The sequence below is a fragment of the Rhinichthys klamathensis genome, unplaced genomic scaffold, assembly GCF_029890125.1.
Source record: "Rhinichthys klamathensis goyatoka isolate OS25496 unplaced genomic scaffold, OSU_Roscu_1.1 h1tg000209l_1, whole genome shotgun sequence".
NCBI lineage: Eukaryota > Metazoa > Chordata > Actinopteri > Cypriniformes > Leuciscidae > Rhinichthys > Rhinichthys klamathensis.
In genome coordinates this window covers 1673868-1697870 of record NW_026606734.1, presented here as the reverse complement: position 1 = coordinate 1697870, position 24003 = coordinate 1673868, and the positions used below count along the sequence as shown (strand labels likewise).

At 38.2% G+C, this 24003-nt stretch overlaps 2 protein-coding genes and 1 gene segment (V, D, J or C); 2 read left to right on the top strand and 1 right to left on the bottom strand.

The window, feature by feature from the left end:
- The first annotated feature begins 77 nt into the window (after nt 1-77).
- Nucleotides 78-6812, top strand: luc7l (LUC7-like (S. cerevisiae)). 4 transcript variants are annotated; one of them, XM_056263647.1, is made up of 11 exons: nt 79-283; nt 1263-1329; nt 2706-2800; nt 2885-2983; nt 3085-3195; nt 4327-4470; nt 4619-4795; nt 4879-4967; nt 5294-5323; nt 5734-5898; nt 6083-6812. In XM_056263647.1, exons 1-11 carry the CDS (start codon nt 281-283, stop codon nt 6204-6206), a joined length of 1104 nt encoding a protein of 367 aa, XP_056119622.1. In that variant the 5' UTR covers nt 79-280; the 3' UTR covers nt 6207-6812. The 4 variants fall into 4 exon arrangements, with proteins under 4 accessions (XP_056119623.1, XP_056119622.1, XP_056119621.1 ...); XM_056263648.1 differs by lacking the exon at nt 1263-1329 and having other exon boundaries at nt 78-283; XM_056263646.1 differs by lacking the exon at nt 79-283 and having other exon boundaries at nt 951-1329.
- A 605-nt stretch (nt 6813-7417) lies between these two features.
- On the top strand, nt 7418-14661 carry stub1 (STIP1 homology and U-Box containing protein 1). Its single transcript, XM_056263645.1, has 8 exons — nt 7418-7677; nt 8128-8354; nt 10271-10469; nt 11973-12138; nt 12227-12305; nt 12393-12449; nt 12608-12724; nt 13607-14661. Exons 2-8 carry the CDS (start codon nt 8241-8243, stop codon nt 13730-13732), a joined length of 858 nt encoding a protein of 285 aa, XP_056119620.1. The 5' UTR covers nt 7418-7677; nt 8128-8240; the 3' UTR covers nt 13733-14661.
- Nucleotides 14662-21611: 6950 nt separating this feature from the next.
- LOC130096964 (Ig kappa chain V region K29-213-like) lies at nt 21612-22301 on the bottom strand. The segment is given in 2 exon segments: nt 21612-22132; nt 22238-22301. Coding segments are annotated over 2 exon segments (387 nt in total).
- Between the last annotated feature and the right edge of the window lie 1702 nt (nt 22302-24003).

Below are 24003 nucleotides of genomic sequence, written 5' to 3'. Positions count from 1 at the left end.
TAGTAATAATAATAGTATAATATACATACAGTTCCTCTTTAAGATTGCGTCGCGCGCTCTGATTGGCCGCTCACCCGTTTGAGTTCATTTGCTCGCTCGCTAGTGAAGAGAGCAGAGGAGGCGATAGACGCAGGAGCGAAGCGTTTCGCAGATGATTTAAACTTTAATTTTTAGGGTAAAATCACCATAACCCTTGTGAGGCGCGCGATTAATCGTGTCAGGATGTCGGCCCAGGCTCAGATGAGAGCTTTGCTGGATCAGCTGATGGGAACGTCGAGGGATGGTGAGTGTTAGCTGAGTGCTAACGGCTCTGAGAGGATTTCTGAAGGCCGCGCGCTCAGATTAGCCCAAACCAGAATATAATAACCCAGTCAAATATTAAAATGAACTTCTTAAGATAAACATCACAGCATTAAGTTTAGCTAAATGCCGCAGTATTTCCTCTTGAAACGCTTCAGTTTAATGTTTGTGTCCATAAAGGGGGTGTAATGACGTCAGTGGGACGATTCGGTATGCTAAGCTAATAGAACAGCAGCTCATCTAATGACAAATGACGCTATAATTAATGAATACGGGTTTTTAGCAAAAAACTGAAATCAGTTATAGTCATCTACAATGATTAAATATTTTTTTTTAGAAAGAATTGTCTCTTGATATCTGTATATCTAACCCCCCCTATATAATTAGTAATATTATTATTGACATTTGTGACAGACCAACATGTCTTAAGGGTCAATTAATTAGCTGATATTTGTCCATTTTGACAGTCTTTTAAATATTCAGTGAATTGATTAATATTGTGCGAAAGTTAAATCACACACGCATGCATATATTTATATATATATATATAATTTATATATATGTCTGTGTGTGTATATATATATATGTATATGTAGCTCATATACACGTATGAAGTATTAGCTACATATATTAAATTACATATTTAAAGGAACTGTAGTTTCCCAAAAAATGAATGCAAGCATTAAATCTGAATGAGCATTGCCAAGAGGAAATATGGCTTTTTTTTTTAGACTGTGTGATATGATTTTGATCAGCTCAAGAGGATTTTAAGATGAGTAAACAACAGAAAGGACTTGAGCAGCTAGAATTTATTGAATTGAGTTGTACTGGCTGTAAGAAATCTCACCCTCCGTGTGAATGAAGCGACTGTCTTTGTGAATGCTGAGATGAATTCATATGCTTCCCGTACATTTGTTTCATACAGACTGAACAATTGTGGCCCCTTTATTCTATTCATTAAGGTTCAGTGTATGTTTGCCAGCCTACATCTGCAAGGGAGTTGCAGAAAAGCCTCATGTTCATCGAGCCGTGAGTCACCAATGCTTTTTAAAGCTGTTATGAATATGAAAAAACAATACTGTTTGCTTTCCAGCAGTAACTGTTTTACACATCATCACGCTAGTTGGTAACGTAAGAGTGAGCAGAGGGGATACGAAGCTTCTGCCCAGGCGGGTTGTAGTACACTGATGCTGTGCAGCCTGAGCGTCTTTCCTCAAATCTGACTCTAAAAAAAGTAAATAAATAAAGGAAAGGACTCAGATTCCTTCGCCGACGTCTTCACTTTTATTCTTCTGTATCATTCCCAACTTCCTCATTACAGGTTTGGGCAAGAAAAGCTTTTCCCTTTAAACTTTTAGAGGCTGGGACCGCAGGAGGGGTTCTGAATGGGAGAGACCTCGCAGTGTGTATCAATTAACCTTTCACTTTAGTTTTCAATGTTTTATTTCAACTTGGTGAACTTGTTCAACATCTTGTATTGGTTGCTTTTAATATGCACATTAGATTATTCACCATTTCTGTATGTACTCATGAGGGATAATGCACTTAAAGTAGAAGATGACTCTCTGAAACATGACATCCCTCTCTCCGATCTGCTATCATACACCTTTGCACTCAATTGGCAGTTATAAAAGCATAGATGCTTCATGCCAATTAGGGATGAGTGATATATTGAACATTCACAATATATTTAATGTTTAGGCCGTAACATTTATCAACATCTTGATTAGTAATGCAATGATTTTAATGCTTTATTTTAACCATTAAACTTCCAAATGTTAGTGACTTTGATTTAAGCTTCATTTGCAAAAGCATAATTGAATTATGCAACTTTGATTCCTTTCCAAATTATTTATTCATTCATTTCTCAGACGTTGTGTGACATTTTTCATGTATTAAAATGCAATGCATTTCGTTTTATTAATAAATCTTTCTTGTATTTTTATTGAATCACTTTTAACTAGATTACAGTAAACTCTTAGAAGGCAAAACGTATCAAGATATAATTTTTAAGCTGTCACCCAGCCATAACACAATGAACATCAGTCAATCTTTTGGTGACTGAACAGAATGAATAACTGATAATGACAGAGACTGCTAGCGTCTTGGGTTGCTCCATGATCAGAGCCAGTTAAAGAAACAGGCCTTGGGTCAGTGAAAGTTAAACCTCTCTATTCTACATGATAAAAGAGCCTTTACTTTTGTCATGTAACAAAGATTATATCTGACACTGTCAAACACATGCTCTCTGCACTCAGATCTCATGATTTCACTGCAGGGACAGGCAGACCCTTGGCCGAAAAGTTAGCAGTGTGTAGTGCCGCTGTGTGTGTGTGAGAGAAAGAGAGAGACGCGAGTGCTTGTGTGGTCTCATTCAATGTCAATTATGTGCTGTGTCCTTACAGGAGATGAGTCGAGACAGCGGGTTAAATTCACAGACGAGCGCGTCTGCAAATCGCACCTGCTCAACTGCTGCCCGCATGACATTCTCTCTGGAACGGTGAGGAAAAAAACCATTCACACTAAACACTGTTTCTTTATGCAGCATATTAATACCATTGTTGTCTTCTTCCTGTGTATGCAGCGCATGGACCTTGGCGAATGCTCTAAGATCCATGATCTGGCACTGAGAGCAGACTATGAGATTGCGTCTAAAGAGAGAGACCTGTTCTTTGAACTGGATGTAAGTGACTCGTTAAGTAGAGATCATCTGCTAGTGGTTTCAGTGAATTAGCAGCGAAGGCTTTAGTAAATTCTGGTGTTGGATTGGTGTGTGTTGTGTAGGCGGTGGATCACCTGGAGTCGTTTATTGCCGACTGTGACCGCAGGACCGAGTTGGCCAAGAAGCGTCTCGCTGAGACACAGGAAGAGATCAGCGCTGAAGTGGCTGCAAAGGTATGAAGTGTTTATATAGCACTGGGTGCAATACCATGCAGTGGTAAAATGTCACTTGGTAATCTAATTATATCCGGGTTTTAGGTCATTTATACATAAGAGTGACGAGTCGGGTTCTGGAAGTAAAAACTCAATCTTCTACATGGGGAAATTGACTTTGAATGATAAATTATAAACCTTTAAAGACAGACCTACTGTGAGCTTCGAGGTTGTTAACCGATGGTATTTGCTTCTGCTGAAGTCGTCAGCCTTACAGATAATTTTCAGCAATTTCTTTTTAAATACCGTAAAACTTCAAATAATAGCCGAGTCCCAAATAGACGCCTGTCTCTTTTACACGCCTGGTGTGGCTACAGGTCTGGGTCAAGAAAGGCCGGTCTCAAATAGAGGCCGGGTCTATTTTTTAGTTTCAGGTTGTATTTAATCTAATAAAACCTGTCAGATCGTCCGCTTTTTGGCGGCCGCCAACGCAAATTTTTGTCCCGCCAAAGCCTTTTTTGATCGGTGAGTGATGTAGAATAGAATGACTGCTGTGCTTGACACATAGATATGCGCTTGACAGGGCGTAACGAGCAGAGAGCGAGAGAGAGAGAGAGCGCCCCGGCCGCGCGCGCGCACTCTCACGTCTTCAAACAACACGAGCACTGTCTTGCTCTCTCTCCCTCGCGCGCATATTAATCAAAATCAATTGACGCGATAGTAAAAGGTCGGAAGACTGCAGTTTCACGAGGAGCATTTGGAGATTTTTTTTAGAGATTAGAGACTCTAGGCCTATACACTCAGTGAACAACATCTCAACACTAAATTATAAAGGCCCGTCTCATATAGACGCCTGTCTCAAATACAAGCCGGTGCAGTTCGACGATTTGGGAAAATAAAAGCCTGGGCTACTATTTGAAGTTTTACGGTAATCATGTTTAACAGCGGAATTCCTGGTTAAACACTACATTACCCATGATGCTTTATAATGCATGTTTTGCAATAAACCTAAAATATGTTTTTAGATATAGTCAACGTGTATAAATGAGTAGTTTTATCTTTCTCCCTGGTTTTTAATTCGATTAGGCTGTTTGCAATGCTTCATGAGATTGTAGTTCTTTCCCTCACTAAAGTCTTGTATTTGGTTGGCAGGCAGAAAAGGTTCACGAGTTGAACGAGGAGATCGGGAAGCTGCTGGCGAAGGCTGAGCAGCTCGGGGCCGAGGGAAATGTAGACGAAGCCCAGAAAGTTCTACAGGAGGTTGAGAAAGTCCGGACTAAGAAGAAGGATGCAGAGGTTAGACAATGTTTTTATTATTTATATTTTGTTAACTTGTTTCCAAGCATAAGCTGTCACATTTCAGAACATTACCTTTATAATATTACTCTATTGTGAGTTTGTAATGCTTTCTGGATGTATGTTTACTGTTTTGTTTTTTTTACAGGAAGAGTACAGGAACTCGATGCCCGCCTCCAGTTTCCAGCAGCAGAAGTTGCGCGTCTGTGAGGTTTGCTCCGCCTACCTGGGTCTTCATGACAACGACCGGCGTCTCGCTGACCACTTTGGCGGCAAACTGCACCTGGGCTTCATCCAGATCCGAGAGAAGCTGGAGCAGCTGAAGGTAACCGCTCGGCCTAAATCAGGTGCCGGCGGGGGCCGTTGGTTTAGAATAGTAAGTGACATTGCATAATTTCTTCTCTGCAGAAAACCGTGCAGGAAAAACAGGAGAGGCGGAACCAAGAGCGACTGAAGAGGAGGGAAGAGCGCGAGAAAGAGGAGAGGATGAAAAAGGAGTGAGAATATTTTTATGCACCTTTTCGTGTGCTTTAAGATGCATTGTTTTTGTGAAATGCACTGTAGAATCTACAGGAATTCTAGTCTGGTTTTCTCATTTATTTTTATATTATTTTTTTGTATGGTTTATTTAAGTGTGTGGTGTGGTTATTTTATTACCTTCTTTTTTTTTCAGTTGAAATTAAGTTTTTTTTTTAAGATTCAATGTTAAGAATGATGTTTCCAAAGAACATTCATGTTCAATGAATGATGTTAAACAGTTTAAATTATTGTGATCTGAATATTGATCAAAATAATCTTTATTCTTGTCTGCTTTTCTCTGTAGGACCAAGTCGCGCAGCCGAGAACGCAAGAAGTCAGTTGCTCATTCACTTTACATTTGTTTTCTTGCCTGCTAATATTTTTTATAATTAGTACAAAAAGAAAGCAAAGTGCTGGGAATGAATACAATTTAAAAAAAAATTGTAATTGAATTTTTATGCTGTATTCTGTAGTATATTTTTCTCTATGCTCAGCTCTAAAATATCATTGGCTAAGCATAAAGCACTTTTGGGTTTAAACGTTTATTTAAAACTTCTTTGCAAGCCATAGTTTTTTTTATGTTATTTCAGATTAATTTGTAAACCAATTTAATGAATGATCCAAAATCAGTCAATCAAAATCTATTAAAATATCATAGAGAATATTGAACATTTATTGTAAAATTGGACATGTATCTAATCTTATGCATGAACCAGTTGTTAATGTGTGTCGTTCTGTTTGTAGGTCTCGTTCTCGTGACCGCGATCGAGAGCGCAGGCGCCGGCGTTCCCGCTCCGCATCACGAGAGAAGCGTCGTTCCCGTTCTCGCTCCAAAGAGCGCGACAGACGCCGGCGACACCGTTCCCGATCCCGCTCCCGCTCGCGGCACAGCCGAGAACACTCACACAAGTAACTATACTCTCTCGCTCGTGGAGCTTTGAATAGTCACATTCCTTTTTTATTACAGATTTTGTACAAATTTGGTTTTAACAACTTTTTTGGCATGGTGTCAAAAAACAAACAAGCAAACAAACCTTCCACTGTCTTGTAGTAACAGTTGATTTGTGTGTGTGTGTGTGTGTGTGTGTGTTAGGTCTTCACGGGACCGTGACCGCGAGAGGGACAGCAAGCACAGTTCATCTGAGCGGAGATCAGACGGGCTGAACGGCAGGACAGAATCTCGCCGTCATGATGACAGAGAGGCTGGAGAGATCTGAATCATCTCACGCTAACATAACAAACACAAACCGCTCATATACATATACCCACTTTTTTATTTATCATGTTTGCTTCGTCTGTAGTAAACTGCCCATGCCCAGTTTCATTAAAGTCTTTGTAGTCTTTAATATCTCAGTCCAGTAAGAATTGAACCTGTCTGATCCACTGTCCAGTGTTGAAATGACATTTGTTTGTGTGGATTTTGTTTTTTTGTTTTTGTTTCTTCTCTCAAAAGTATGTACTGCCGCTTTTTTGTTTTGCCCCTCCATAATGTTTTTTTTTTTTTGGGATTGGGTTTTCATTTTGTACTGTTTGTCCTGAATGAATGTGTGCATGTTTTGCACGGAGCTCATTCTACTTTGAAAGCTGTTCTGAGGTCAGTTTAAACGCCCTTTCTTTAAATTAGCTGCAGTATTTCCCCATAGAGAGAGACTGAGCTCATTCACTCTTTGTTCCAGTAGCAGAGGTGTAGGAGTTTAATCAATCTAAACAAGTGAATCCATGGCATATTGTTTCAGAATTACTATGTACATGATCTTTTATAATGCTGTTTTGATTTCATGTTGTCCTGATCAAAGTGCATTAAATGGTTTTATGAATTTAAATGGTGTTTGTCATTAATAAGGGCTCTTATCCAACTAATAAACTGAAAGTGCAAGTCTCTTTTTCACTGTTACCTCCATTTATAACTAATAGTTAGGTTGAATGCTTGGTGTTCAGACAGCTATTCTATTTATCTTGTGAATTCATTATGCAATAAATATTTAGATGGTTAAGATATTTTCCGCACAGTAATAGCTTGGCACTTTGATTCAAAATAGGGCCTGAAACTTTTAAGAAAGCCTTGTTTTTGAGAGCATGGAATTAGATTATACAATTATTTAATTAAACGTTTTAGTAAGATAATGATACTCCTATATGATCTGAGGTTCCTGAAAACCGAAATTCCTATTTTTGGAGAGGAGTTAATTTTGTTAGATTATAGTTCATCAAACATATCTAACAAGAAAACAGGTTTTCTTTTTTTCAGTTTATGTGAGTTATTAATATGAGTACGCTAGTATTCTGATTTATTTTTTTATTTATAATCAGATTAAAATGATAGTAATTATTATATTTTATATTATTAATCCCTAATATTGTTTTTAATGAAGTTTCTTCACGTAACCAACAGATGGCGTCATTACGCTGGCAACAAGCTGTGCTCGTCACCTCCGGCAACGTCACCGTGACGCCACAGTCAAAACAACCGAAACATGATGCTAGCGTCTCACACCCGCGAGTAAAATGTCGTGTTTTTAGCGATCGCCGATGAAAGCTTTGGATATTTGTCATCTGAATGTCATGATCTTGTCGAACTATGAGTTTGACAGCGTTTATTTCGGTACAAGGGACCAAAAAGTCATCATAAAAGCACCAGTGTAGCTACCGGTTTGCTAACGACAGGCGTCAGACCAACAGTCAAACCCGGTACGCCTGAAATAATTCATATATTACATTTAACATATCAAATTTAAAGTCAACTAGTGTGTATTCTCGCCAATTGGCTCCGTCAAACGGATTACAAGCGTGTGACGCGTCAGTAGACGTACAGATGTGTGTGTCTGCCACATGTTATTCTGTAGAGTTTCTCTTCTAATCACTATTAATGAACAACTAATAATTAGTTTTACTAAATTTGTGATGATTCATTCTCGGTGTCAGTCAAATGACATGAGTTCTATGTTGTTCACAGTTCAGCTGGAAGAGTCAGGAATCATCTGACAGCTGTCAGGGGCTGATCAGAGTCCAGATGTGTGTTATGAAGTCTATAAGCCTGTAGTTTGTGTTATTGCACAATTATTGTCATTGCAGTGTGTGTGCATGTAATGATGTGTTATTGTAGTTTTGTGTGTAACGTGTGTTGATGTGTCCCTGCAGTGTGAGAGGTTTGCAGGTATCTGGATCCCCGGGACAGGCCGGTGCTCACCGAAGAGACGGGGAACAGGATCGGTAAGCAGGGGGGAGCAGGCACCGCTGAGCCCGTGGAGAAGATGGCCAGCAGCCCGGAGAAAAGCTCCTCCGCACAGGAGCTCAAGGAGCAGGGCAATCGCCTGTTCCTCAGCCGAAAATACCAGGAGGCCGTGACCTGCTACAGCAAAGCCATTGTGAGTGGGGCAGGACAGTTCTCAGTTTACACCAAATTACATGCACGTTTGATAAATGTACAAATAAATGTACAAAATTTGGGCTCAGTAAGATTACTGGTCAAAGTTTGGAATAATTACACATTTTCATGTTTTTTTTTTAAAAGAAGTCTCTTCTGCCCACCAAGGCTGCGTTTATTTGATCAAAAATACAGTATATATTGTGAAACACACTGCCCAGCCAAAAAAAAGAAAGTCGCTGTTTGGATTTCAATAGGCAAATGCTTAAGAGTCTATGATTGGATGATTATTGCAGTGATTATTATGTTTCTAACATGTTATATATGTGGCAACAGTTCTTCTAACTCTAACTGAAGGAGTGTGTAGCTTTTCATTTCTGAAACAATCATGTAGGAAGAACATGTTCATATTCCAGGATGACAATATCCAGATTCATCAGGCTCAGATTGTGAAAGAATGGTTGTGAAAAGCTTGAAGAATCATTTCCACACATGAATCCAGAGCTTAAAATCATTGAAGTGTTTGGGATGTGCTGGAGGAGACTTTACAGAGTGCTGGACTCTTGCATTGACAATACAAGATCTTGATGAAAATAACACCACAACATTTATTTACATCAATGAAATTAATTTATTTCCTGATGAATCCTGATATTGTCATCCTGAAATATGAACATGATGTTCTTCCTACATGGTTGTTTCCGAAATGAAAAGCGACACACTCCTTCAGTTAGAGTTAGAAGAACTGTTGCCAAACATATAACATGCTTGTATCTAAATGTAATTTATTCCTGTGATGCAAAGTTGAGTTTTCAGCATCATTACTCAGTAATGAGTGGCTACAGTGGCTCAGTGGGTAGAACAGTCACCTCACAGTCTCCAGTTCGAGTCCCAGCTGAGCCAGGAGTCCTTTCTGTGTGTGGAGTCTGCATGTTGTCAGCGTGTGTTTTCTCCGAGCGCTCCGGTTTCCCCCACACAGTCCAAAGACATGCAGGTTAGGTGGATTGGACATGCCGAATTGGCCCGTAGGAGTGTGTGTGAGTGTGTCTCAGCACTCTCTGTTTCTCAGTGCTGGGTTGCGTCCACTGTAAAACCTGTGCCAAATCCATTGTGTGAGTGCAGATAATTTGATGAAGCGAACCCTGCAAATGAGCGGCACTAATGCTAGGAAAATATAATTCTCCAGGCTTCAGTGTCACATGATCCTTCTAAAGCATTCTAGAAACAGGTCTAGAAACATATCTGAATATTATCAGTGTTGAAACTGTTTGTGCCGCTTCATATTTTTGTGGAAATCATGATACACTACCATTAAAAAGTAAGATAAAAAAAAAAAAGAAATGTATACTTTTATTCAGGAAGGACACTTATTTCAAGTAAATTCTATTCATCCAAGAATCCTAAAAAAGTGCATTGACGTTTCCACCAAAAATATTAAGCAGCAAAAACGTCTTACATTTATCGTAATAACAACCATTATTAATAACAGAACAATAATAATTGAGCAGCAAATCGGCATATTAGAATGATTGCTGAAGGATCACGTGATGCTGAAAATTCAGCTTTGATCACAGGAATAAATTACATTTGACTATATGTTCACAGAGAAAACAGTTTTAAGAATATTTCACAATATTACTGTTTTTACTGTATTTTTTATCAAATAAATGCAGCCTTGGTGAGCAGAAGAGACTTCTTTTTATTCATCAAAGAATCCTGAGGATTTTTTTTAACATGGTTTCCACAGTTTCGATGAATTTTAAATGCACGTTTTATATTCAGTAATGCGTTTAACTCATCAAGTGACGATTGTGTGGCTATTGGCAGAAAATACACATGATCTCCGTAGGACTGATAAAGTCGTAGAGTTGTACTGATCATGTTTCTGCTTGTGTGTGTGTGTGTGTGTGTGTGTAGAACCGTAACCCCTCAGTGGCCGTGTACTACACTAACAGAGCGTTATGCTACGTGAAGCTACAGCAACACGACAAGGCGCTGGCCGACTGTAAACACGCCCTCGAGCTCGACAGCCAATCAGTGAAGGCGCACTTCTTCCTGGGCCAGTGTCAGCTGGAACTGGAGAACTATGAAGAGGCCATAGGCAATCTACAGAGAGGTACACACACACACACACACACACACACACACACACACACACACACACACACACACACACACACACTCACAGCTTGAAGTAGGAATTTTGATTTAAAGGGGTCATATGATGCTTAATGTTTTCCTTTTCTGTGTAAAGTATCTGTGTGTGCATGTATACGATCTGCAAAGGTACAAAGCTCATAGTCTCCCACAAAGCGGTTTATTCTACCTAACAGAGAACGCTGATCCAGACCGGCCTAAAACATTAGGAATCAGATTTATTTATAAAGCTGTTTCTGAGCAGTATAACCTCAAAGTTTGCAGCTTCCTGAACCCGGAGAGCTTAACGGCGGCTAGATACAAAGATGACTTACACTGTGAGACCTTCTGCTCAAGTTGGTTCTGATCGAACGCCTCGATCATCCGCATTTTAAGAATGCGACTCGGACTCGAACTGATACAGAAAAACCGATAGGTCTTTCCATTTAGTTTTTATAAAAGAATATTGGCCACAGGGATATATAAGGTTTCATAGTCAAAGTGAATGAGAGATAAGAAATTTGATTTCAGCAATACCTGTTTTAAAATTAAAAAATCTAATTTTTGTATGAGATGTTCAGTGTCATTTGATGCACCTTTTAAAGGGCTGGTTGATTATGATTTCACTTTTCTAACTTTAGTTAGTGTGTAATGTTGCTGTTTAAGCATAAACAACATCTGCAAAGTTACAGCGCTCAAAGTTCAAAGCAAAGGAAGAGATTTGCTTTTAAAGAAATCGTTTTTTTAAGGACTACAACAAACGGCTGGTAGGAACTACACGAGCTTCCTCCCGGGTCAGTGACATCACTAACCCTAGAATTTACATAAACCCGCCCCCTGAACACAATTTATAGATTATCAAGACAGAATATGCTAATCAATGAGTAGAAGAAAACTACACATAAGCTACATAAATTCATCAACTAACCACTCAGAAATGTCCTGTTGCTTCTACATGTTGTCACTTCTTGAGTCTCTCCATTATTGTCTGACTCCGGTTTGAACATAAACATTGAAATTTCCAGTGCATGTGTGTGTGAGGTAAAAGGACACAAGCTCTTGAAGCTCCGCCCCCTGTGCTGGGAGCGGCAGCTCATTTGCATTTAAAGGGACAGACACAAAAACAGTGCGTTTTTGCTCACCCTAAAAAAATTACAACTTTAACATGCTATATAAAAATATGTTATTTTTTTTAGCTAAAACTTCACATACACACTCTGGGGACATCAAAGACTTATTTTACATCTTGTGAAAAAGGCATTCTACCGCCCCTTTAAGGTCTTGTTTTATCATTTTGGTCTTGTCTCTAATAATGTAGCTCTATATCTAATATCAACCAATGTATTTGTTATTGACCTAGTAATAATCTAAATCATTTTCCATTATCAGTATCAGTGAATCCCTAAAAACCATAATAGAAATAAACTAGGCATCCAAACAGACATCAGTGTTCAAATGCAGTGATGAAATTGCTTGTTTTCAGCTTATAACCTGGCGAAGGAACAGCGGCTGAATTTTGGAGACGATATCCCAAGTGCTCTTCGCATTGCCAAGAAAAAGCGCTGGAACAGCATAGAAGAGAAGCGGATCAGCCAGGAGAACGAGCTGCATGCGTACCTCACCAAACTCATCCTGGCAGAGAAGGAGAGGTGAGAGTCACGCTGGCATCCGTCCGTACACACACACTGATGATGCGTCTGTGTCGTAACATCTGTCTGTGTTTGTGTGTGTGTTCAGAGAGCTGGACGACAGCAGAGTGAAGCAAACCGAGGACATTCAGAACGGAGGCGAGATCAGCAAATCCAAATCCAAACACGTGAGACACGCGCCTGTAAATACACAAAGACCTCCGCGTCGTGTAGGATTGATGAAGTGATGTCATTTCCTGTGCTTCTCTCTGCAGGATAAATATCTGATGGACATGGATGAACTTTTCTCTCAAGTAGATGAAAAGAGGAAGGTATGAAGAAATAATTTCAAACGAAACCATCATCTCAAGACATTTTGACAATCACTCAACACACACTGAAATATCATCGGTCCAAAATCCTGCTCCAAATAATTGTACATTAAACATCATTGCGTTTGATTGGCTGTTGTGTTATATTCCATGTGCAGAAGCGAGAGATCCCAGATTACCTGTGTGGGAAGATCAGCTTTGAGCTCATGAGGGAACCCTGCATTACTCCCAGCGGCATCACTTACGATCGCAAGGACATTGAGGAACATCTACAGGTGCTCACCCAAACACTCACCCGTCATCACTGCCATTTTGAGCTGCGCCCATTTGCTCCCAGCTTTTTGTTGTTGTTTTGTTTTTTGAGCCATGTGACTCGTAGAAAAATGATGTCATGATTGGCTAAAAGATCATGGCGGATCAGATTACAGCATGTTAATGTACTAGGACTGTATTTTAAAATTAGTTTTTATTTTTATATTTCCGTTTTAGTTCTAGTTTAAATCGTATTCATTTTGTTGTGTGTTTAGAGTCAGTTTGTATTAGTTTTAATTTTCCATTTTATTTTTATTTCAGTTTCTAAAAGATAATATAAATAAAAAAAAATATCTAAAACCATATAGTGTAATCTTAGACGATTCTCTCTGATATTTTAGTATTTTTCATATACTATTATATTATTTATTAATATTTTGAATTAATATTTATCTATATATCTACTTATTTTTCTTTAAAATATTTCTGTTTTGTTTTTTTCACATTTGGTCATTTTAGTATTTCAAATTAAACATATTTTATTTCTTTTCAGTTAGTTGCCAATGTATTTTTCTATTTTTTTTTTTTTTGTTATCTAGTAATTATATTGTATTTTTTTAATTTGTTTTTGTTTTTGTTAATGATAACAACAAATGATAAGATGCTTTGCAGCCAGACAACATCTACATATGTTACAACATCTATTGAAATGGCTTGGGACAAATCACTCTTTTTAAAATAGCAAATAGCCTTTAGTGATGAAAAACAACAAAATTGCAGTTTTGATTTAATGTTTTCTCTCTCTCTCTCTCTCTCTCTCTCTCTCTCTCTCTCTCTCTCTCTCTCTCTCTCTCTCTCTCTCTCTCTCTCTCTCTCTCTCTCTCTCTCTCTCTCTCTCTCTGTAGCGTGTCGGCCATTTTGACCCAGTCACCCGCAGCCAACTGACCCAAGATCAGCTGATCCCCAATCTGGCCATGAAGGAAGTGATTGACGCTTTCATCCAGGAGAACGGCTGGGTGGAGGACTACTGAACACACACACACACACACACACACACACACTCGAGCGGACTGCAGCAGAGTTTCCTCACGCTGAATCGAATCCTCTACTGTATGTTCATGCACTTTAATCAGTGGAGCTTTGCTGTGGAGCGTCTCCCCGCAGGAGTCACCTGACCCTCTCTCTGTCCTCCAAACTCTCTCTGCTGTCCTTCCTTCTCATTCAGAATAATCCTGCAGGTTTTGTTCAGACACTTCCTTTCAATCTGAAACTTTGGCTGATGTTTGCTGCTCATGATGATGCTGTAATCTCATCACTGAATGTTAAAAAGCAACATTATTGATGACACATCACTAATAATCACTCATGAAAGAGGAAACTCTGTGCATGCGAGTGTTGCGCAGATTGGCGAGTGTGTTTTTTTTTTTTTTAGAAGCTGTCCCTATGATTTATATGCAGAATGAATGCGATATATGCGAGTGTGTAAAGTTCTAACATACGTAGAATGTTTCTAAGACGCTTCTCGAGCTTTGGGTTCTAGCAGGATGATGGTTATAAGGTTTTGTAATGAGCGTTTAATCCACAACATATATTTAGACATTCATTCATCTGCCAATCAACGAAAACGAACTGAGAATCTGTGGCGTGCAGGTGACATCATCATCGTTATGGTGTATTATTATACGTTTAATCTCACTATGTGTGTCTGTGCGTTAGAGCGAGAGGTAAGTGATTATTTCACACTATTGATTTTGTCTTTCCCTTTGGACCTTTGGGGAGTTTTCTGTTTCCTGGCACGAACACACACACTTCCTGTTTAGTATCAGTATTTTCGTGGATTTGAGCCCTTGTTAGTCGCTGGACGTCACAGTCCGGCTCGGCTCAAATATTCCCGAAGTGTAATGAGTTTAGGTTGGATGCATGTTCAATAAATGTTATTTTTGTTTCTTTTTGTAGCAAATGTGTTGAATCGAGTCTTATTCTTTCCAACAAATGTAAAGGGACGAGTCACGACCCTAAATAAAAAGACCTTATTCAGGTGAGACGCCATTTTGAATTTAACACAGATGAAAATTAAGCTTTTAAAAACGAGGGATAGACTTCTTTAATTTAAGTAATTACTTCACGACTGCTATAAAAAAGTACATTCTATATAGTGTGTGTAGTGAATGTAATACTACATTTCCCATGTCATTATCATGTGACGTAGTAGTAGGTCATCCCGGTACTCTTTTATGAGTACTTCTTTTGTCACATGCTGTTTTTTGCCTACTATATAGTATATAGGGAAGTATGTGATTTTGGATGACGCGCATTGTATAAAGGTCATACTTTAATTATTTTTTATCTACTGCCTTTTTTCGAAAAGAAGTTTACTCATCTGAACAATCGGTATGTTAAACAACAGTGCAAACCATTAAACTCACTGTTTTATCCCTCACAGCCTCATTCTCACTCCTGTCTAAAAAATAAAAATGGCGCTACCCTGACTGAGGTCTGTAGAGCTTCTGGGCCCGTATCCCTAAAGATTCTGAGAATCCTCTCAGAGAGCTCCTAACTTAAAGGGTTAGTTCACCCAAAAATGAAAATTAAGTCATTAATTACTCACCCCCATGCTGTACCAACCCCGTAAGGCCTTCGTTCGTCTTCGGAACACAAATGAAGATATTTATGATTAAATCTGAGAGGTTTATGACTGCTACATAGGCTCCCTAAGGGAATGACACCGGACGGCCCAGAAAGTCATTAAAGAAAATGTTTAAATATTCCATGTCACAACAGTGGCTCAACTATAAGTTTATCAAGCGACGAGAATACTTTTTGTGCGAAAAAACAAACAAAAATAACGACTTTATTCGACTATTCCTTTTCTTCCTTGTAGGCCTGAAACGAGACTTCAAGAGATTTCCACGACGCATGCGCGAGAATTGCGATCTCCTTCAACTACTTCAGTTGTAGTTGAGCCACTGTTGTGACATGGAATATTTAAACATTTTCTTTAATGACTTTCTGGGCCGTCCGGTGTCATTCCCTTAGGGAGCCTATGTAGCAGTCATAAACCTCTCAGATTTAATCATAAATATCTTCATTTGTGTTCCGAAGACGAACGAAGGCCTTACGGGGTTGGTACAGCATGGGGGTGAGTAATTAATGACTTAATTTTCATTTTTGGGTGAACTAACCCTTTAACCTAAAAATTCCTTGCCAGGAGTTTTAGCTTAGAAGTGATTCCAGAACATTTTCAGTGAACTCTGAGCAAGGAATGGATGGAAAATCCTATCTTAGTGAGGGGGTGTGGTTGACCCCGTTGCTAGGTATGAGTCATCATTTCAAAAGCTGTGATTGGTTGATCCTACAAGTTTGATGAAAATGAACTTTTGGTGATAATGAGCAAAGGATGTACCCTCAAATCAATAAACATAATTATACACTCTAATCTTATGCAGACTTTAATTGTAAATAATATTTCACATTCAAGAAAATATCTGGAAAATGAATAGTAAGCTGTAGGGGTTATAGCCTAACATTAGAATATAAAATATGTGAACACTTAAGTTCATTACACCCTGTTCAAATAATGATTTGTGTCTTATTTGCTCATATTAATATCCTAGCTGGCATATTTTGTACTTTCACTCCCATATGGACCCCATTGAAAACAAGATGGCCTATCTCAAGGGGCTGTCCTTAATGAAGTAGAAATTGCAACGTTACAACTCAGTGTGGTCTTAACGAGGGTAACACGGCTCAGCTTTTATCAATGTCTGTGATTGCTGGCTGGTCTATTTATTAAGGCTTGTTAACAAATATCCTACAAACACAGAAAATGGAGAAAAAAGGAATCCTAACCCATTTTCTGCAGCTGCTTAGGGGAACTCCTAAGCAAAGTCCTCTTCCCTGCTCTTAGCAGATCTCGCCTTAGGAGCCCTTTTAAGCGCCAGGAATCTTGAGGAATAGCTTTTATATTAACTGGGATTTTCGTGTCACTTTTAGGGGAAATTCTAAGAAAACGTCATGACTCTGAGAATTTTCTTAGAATTTGGCCGCTAGGAGCCACTTTTTGCACAAAAATTCTTTAGGGATACGGGCCCTGGTTTGTATTTCCACAGCATTAAAGGTGCAATCAGTAACAATTTTGAGTATCTATTTACAGAAATGCAAAATGACATCCATAACTATATTTTCAGTGGTGTATAAAGAACTTACTTAATAACCCGTAATGTTTTTATTACCTTAGAATGAGACATTTATATCTACATAACCGCGGGAATCCCCTTCTATGAAGGTCGCCATATTGTGACGTCATGTTTCTACCGTAGCCGACAGCGAACACACAGCGCTACAGACCGCGTTTCGTCACTACCTTGAAAGAGAAGCCGCAGAAACCTAGTCATAAACACCGTGAGTAGTGACTCTTCCCTTGTCAGTGGTGTAAAATATGTAGTTGGATTGTTTCATGTAACTTAATTCTTCTCCCTCGCTGTGTTATGGCTTTGCTATGTGGGGATAAATGTGCTGGTTATGTTCGTGAGACAGCTGATTAGTAGGCTACTCTTGTCATTGACCATAAAACAGTTACAGGAATCACCAACCCGTCGATCTTGGAAACATTTTAAGTCGATCGCGAGGAGTTTTCAAAATCAGAGAAAAAAAGCCTATTGTGTGTGTAGTAAGTGGTGTCTAGGGGATGCGGAGGCGCGCGCGCTGTTATAATCATGTCATTTTTGCCGCGCGCACCTTTGGGCTCATGCGGACTCGTCGAGTTTAAACAAGGCTTTACGCTTTAACCAGCTCAGCCACAGTAACAGCTCATATTTAGCCAGCTAAACTTTTACTACCCTGTTAGAAAAAATATATAGTTGCATAGTTTAATGTGGTTCTTCTCCCTCGCTGTATTATGGGTTTAGACCATCAGCTGATTACTATTATTATATTATGTATTAAGACCCTTGATCCTCATCTGACTATGGCTTTGAAAACGTTATCCATGATGTGGTTTATAATGGACTGTGGTACAGAAACAGTGACAATGTTACACACTCTTGGCTTACTCTGGCTATTCTCTGCTGTCTCCGGACGACGATATGTTTGTCCCGTTTTAGCCACCGTAGCTTCTTCGAAAGGGAGGGGTGAGCAGTGGACTGAGCCATAGACATCATATAGGTAGACGCCCTATCGACGAGTAGTATGAAGCTGCAGACTCGGAGACCTGCATCTACAGTCCCCCTGCACCCAGAGTCCCGCATTCTCAGACCCCTCGTTTTTCGAGACAGCTCCTCCTATCAAATTGTATCGGATAAACATGTGAAGAACTTAAGCCAAAACGTGAGTAGGCTATCTTAAATTTTATTTAGCGAATCGTAGTAGCCTACTCGTTTGATTTATTTTTTTATAAAACTAATTTAGCTCATCGATACAACATATGAATAGTCCATTTAATATTTGTAAAGATAGTTTGTAACAAGATTTGAGCCGTTAATGTATGTTTTTTCGTATGTATTAATATTTTGATAGCTAACGTTAGCCTTTAACCTTGGACTTTTTGTAGATATGTCATAAATGCTGCAGTGATTTTCACTGCCCATTTTGTGCCCCCATATATTTCTAACCCACAAAGTTGTCCAAAGTTCAAAAACATCTCAAGGGACACTTCAACAGAGCAGTGCAACATGAAGGTAACATTTGCAAACATCTTTTTTCTTTTTTTTTTTTCTTTCTTTTTGAAACATCATAAGACATGTGCTATCGGGCCTATACTGTTGTAGGCTATTCCAGGGTACACCATACATCGATGGAGTCGCCCCTGCCGAACCCAGCAACATATCATTTTATGATTATGCAAAGCGACTTATAAATTAGTTTTTTAATGCAATTGAAGACGAAAAGTAAAGTCACGAACAGTTTTTTCTTCCTTTTTTCTTTACAGCAAGATGATGTTTAGGTGATCATTAAATAAAGTACAGAATTGTTTATTACTGGTGTTTTGTCTATTCTGATTTGTTTTGCTTCGCATTCAAAATATATAAAAAAAAACAGATTTTGTAATGTTAGCATGGTAATGTTAATTAGACCATTATAGGTTGAACTGAAAGAAAAATTGGAATTTGAATAAAAAAATATAAAAAAAACATTGTAGCAATATAATATCACATACTATTTTTCAGAAAATAGTTCAATCTGTAATTGTATCCCTTCCATCGCAATGAGTTTTTTTTTTGCACATGCATTAAGCAGGGAACGCAAATATTTATTGGATCATTTATTTGGAGACCGTAATATTGCATCCTATTGTTTTTAATTGCATTTGGATAAGCGTGCGCTGTACTCTGTGTGCGGGTGTTATACGATCTTTCGAACAGCAGGAGGCGCTGTGTTCGAAAAACGAGGGGTCTGAGAATGCGGGACTCTCGGTGGGGGACTGTAGATGCAGGCTCCGAGTCTGCAGCTTCATAATATTGCTATCGACCGCTACTGCCTATTGGCACGGACGAGAATTGGAGCCGCCATCTTAAACCGGTCACCCGCTCCGCTGAGTGTAATCTGAATGGCAGGTGAAATGAGCTGTCAGCGCATTAAATTAATCATATCTCACTGAATACTGAACTGATTTTCACGCGTTTTTTTTGCTGCAAAGGTCATTCATGTAGCTATGATACAGGACACATGGTTCGGCGTATTTTAATATCCATAGTAGGCTTAACAGTGATATAATATTCTGATATAAGATATAAAGTGACCAGACACATTATGTGTGATGATGAAGGATATAATGTATTTTATAAATCACACACACTATAAATATAATAAAGAAGCAGAAACAGATAGTTGCAGTAAAGTAAGATATTTTAATAAGTTGAAGAAACAATTTATGATTTGTGACACGAACAGACACACAGACAGTCTCTCTCTCTCTCTCTCTGTCTGTCTCTCTCTCTCTCTCTCTCTCTCTCTCTATATATATATATATGTGGATGTGGGAGGGGAAATGTCTAGACTAAAGCCCTATTCGGATTAACTTTACAAGGGTAGATGGAGTAAGTTAATAATGTAATTTTACCACAGGACTTCTGTAATATCAATAGCCAAATCGCATGTGATAAGATATAGGTTATCAATAACACTAGAAGTTGGAGGGGTAACTCAATTTGCGCATCGCTGTCATGCGTGTAGCGACAGGTATTACAAGATTTTTTCTTCTTCCTGTACCTTTTTATTCGTTCATGGAAACAAGAACAAAAATGTTGCAAAACGCAATGAACGAATGAATAAATAAATAAATAAATAAATAAATATTACATTGCTTCTTGACATCATGTGCGCAAACACAAATAACCTATACAACAGGGCAGTTGAATGCTTATCTGATAACCTAGAAGCTCTTGTAATTATTTCTTTAACAGTTACCCCACCTCTCCATGCCGGGTGAACACCGGCTGATGCAGTAAACAGCATTTCACAACGATTTCAGTACAGTAATAGCAAATATCCTTGCTCCTTCTCGATTATCTGGTAATATTCTATTCACAAAATAGAACCAATAGTACGGTAATGTTAAGACTTACTTGTGAAAAGCCCTATTTTCGATGGTCTGGCGATTAGAACAGGAAAATGCTCCACAATGCTCTGGCATCTTATCTGCTGCCACGCAACGAAACTAGGAATACGACCGGTTCAAGATGGCGGCCGGATTTCTCGGTTTCCAGCGGCCAATAGGGCATCTAGTCTCTATATGATATCTATGGGCTGAGCCCTTAGTGCAAACTCGCAACCGAACCGCTAGATGCCGCTAAAAATCACACACTGCACCTTTAAGGGAAGATCTTACGGATTTATGAATGAACCGCTCGTTATAAAATCTTCCCGGTCTACTGATATGTTTTTATGATATCTGCTTCAAACATTACAATGCTCATGATAACTTTAGTTAACTCTACAATAAGTAAATCCACTTCAGCTAAATACTCTTAGACAGCGGTGCCATAGAAATGTACAGAGCTACCGCAAAAACGGACATTCAAAGACTAAACTCTAAAGATGGCTGCGGGTTTGTTTCTCTGGCGCATAAGATCTATAACTAGAGGACGATCTGAAGACTCTTAAAGGGATATTTTTCACATAATAATGAAAACCTGTCATAATTTACTCACTCTCATATGCATGTTCCAGACATGTATGATTTTCATTTCTTCTGCATAAAGTTGAAAAATGTCTATTGACATGCATTGTGAATACGTGGTGCACATGAGACCAGTGACCAACAGGGGGCAGCAAGAGGCAATCCATCAGTAACGGAAGGTAAAAGTTCATAAGTGTAAAACAAACACATAAGCTCTGGTCGAAATATTTTGTTGGTTAGAATTATATTTATGTGAGTAAAATATTGGCTAATTTTTTTAAATGGCAGATGATTGGAAAAGTCATGGAAATTCATTGATCATCATACGATGTAGAGGACTGACTGAATACTGTGAAATAGGCTAAACCAGAAAGTATAGGCTATGCAAACGGTAGTATGCAACGCTGTTGTTTTCACACAACCTCATGTAATCTTTTTAAAATATGCCATTAAAGACATCATGGATTTAATTACTTCCAGATCATTTGATTAGATTGTTCACTTCAGCTTTCTCACATATCAGATCTCTGTCTGATATGTGATATATACTGTGAAAGTAATGAGAAGAAAAAATAATAATCTTTGATCATACGCCAAATTCAGAAATCACAATGTGGCCAAAGGTAAATTATTAGAAACAGAAATGAGTCCATCATGTCCATTTTGTCTGGTTTCAGATGTTTGGTCTGCCGACTGGTGAAAGTTTATGTGAGGGAAAACATTTATAGAAGAATAGATACGTGTATTTGAAAACATGTTGTTGTTGTTGTATTTGAAAACATGTTGTTGTTTGTGTGTGTGTGTGTGTGTGTGTGTGTGTGTGTGTGTGTGTGTGTGTGTGTGTGTGTGTGTGTGTGTGTGTGTGTGTGTGTGTGTGTGTGTGTGTGTGTGTGTGTGTGAGTGTGAAAGTGTTTGAGCAGCTGCAGTTTCAGTTCAGTCACTGTGACTCTGACTGACGGAGGTTTTTGTACGACTCTTTATCACTGTGTGAACACATATTTACTGTCGATGACGTGGAAACTCTGACAGTAATAATGTCCAGCATCTTCAGTCTTGACTCCACTGATGCTCAGAGTGAAATCACTGTTAGATCCACTGCCACTGAATCTAGATGGAGTTCCTGACTGGAGGTGGTTTGTGTAATAAATCAGGAGTTTAGGAGCTTCTCCAGGTTTCTGTAAGTACCAGGATAGAGGCTGAACACCCCAACCCTGATAGACTTCAGGACTGGTTTTACAGGATATAGTAACTGTGTCTCTGAGTTGAACAGATTTCACTGCAGGCGTCTGAGTGACTGTCACTTCACCAACTGATTCTACATCAAGAAGAATAAATAAATATTCAGAATTTAATATTTGGATAATATTTCAAGCACTGTTAATCAGTTAAAATAGTGCAGTTTAACTTCATATTTCCTGACCTGTGAAACAGCTGGAGAACATCCAGATGAAGATGATGAAGATAAAGCTCATGGTTGCTGTTGGTTTAGATTCTCAGTGTTCAAACTCAGAGTTATAAATCCTCCTGAAGCGTGAGCTGCGATGCAAATAATCTATATGTAAATCTAGTGATGTATGTCTCGAGACCACTTTTACGTGGTCTCGGTCTTGTCACAGCCTTGACGGTCTTTGGTCTCGGCCTTGTCTTGGTCTCGGACCTCTCGGTCTTGTCTAGGTCTCGCTGTCTCAGACCTATGGCAAGCCGTTTTAGCTTTAATTGTACCCAACCTTACGCGTCGTAATTACATTTTTACTAGTAATAATTCAATTAGAGAGCTCTACAATTCAATTCTTACTAGTAACAATTACAATTAGAGAGCTCTCTAATTCGATTATTACTAGTAACAATTACAATTAGAGAGCTCTCTAATTCAATTATTACTAGTAACAATTACAATTAGAGAGCTCTCTAATTCAATTCTTACTAGTAAGAATTACAATTAGAGAGCTCTCTAATTCAATTCTTACTAGTAACAATTATTATTAGAGAGCTCTCTAATTCAATTATTACTAGTAAGAATTACAATTACAGAGCTCTCTAATTCAATTCTTACTAGTAACAATTGCAATTAGAGAGCTCTACAAATGAATTTTTACTAGTCATATGTCTCCATTGACTTCCATTCATTTTTAATTAGAGAGCTCTATAATTGAATTGTTACTAGTAAGAATTACAATTAGAGAGCTCTCTAATTCAATTATTACTAGTAAGAATTACAATTAGAGAGCTCTCTAATCCAATTCTTACTAGTAACAATTACAATTAGAGAGCTCTCTAATTCAATTCTTACTAGTAACAATTACAATTAGAGAGCTCTCTAATTCAATTCTTACTAGTAAGAATGCAATTGCAGAGCTCTCTAATTCAATTATTACTAGTAAGAATTACAATTAGAGAGCTCTCTAATCCAATTATTACTAGTAACAATTACAATTAGAGAGCTCTCTAATTAAATTCTTACTAGTAAGAATGCAATTACAGAGCTCTCTAATTGAAATTTTACTAGTAAAAAAACGAATTAAAGATATGTATAATTGGAGAGCTCTGTAATTGAATTAGAGAGCTCTGCAATTGCATTCTTACTAGTAACAACTGAATTAAAGAACTCTCTAATTATAATTGTTACTAGTAATAATTGGATTAGAGAGCTCTCTAATTGGAATTCTTACTAGTAATAATTCAATTAGAGAGCTCTACAATTGCATTCTTACTAGTAACAATTGAAATAGAGAGCTCTCTAATTGAATTAAAGAGCTCTGCAATTGAGTTGTTACTAGTAAGAATTGAATTAGAGAGCTCTCTAATTGTAGTTCTTACTAGTAACAATTGCATTAGAGAGCTCTGTAATTAAAAATGAATGGAAGTCAATGGAGACATATGACTAGTAAGAATTCATTTGTAGAGCTCTCTAATTGGAATTGTTACTAGTAAGAATTGAATTAGAGAGCTCTGCAATTGTAATTGTTACTAGTAATAACTGAATTAGAGAGCTCTCTAATTGTAATTGCTACTAGTAAGAATTGAATTGTAGAGCTCTCTAATTGAATTCCTACTAGTAAGAATTGCATTAAAGAGCTCTCTAATTGAATTAAAGAGCTCTGCAATTGCATTCTTACTAGTAAGAACTGAATTAGAGAGCTCTCTAAATCAGTTTTTACTAGTAATAATTGCATTAAAGAGCTCTCC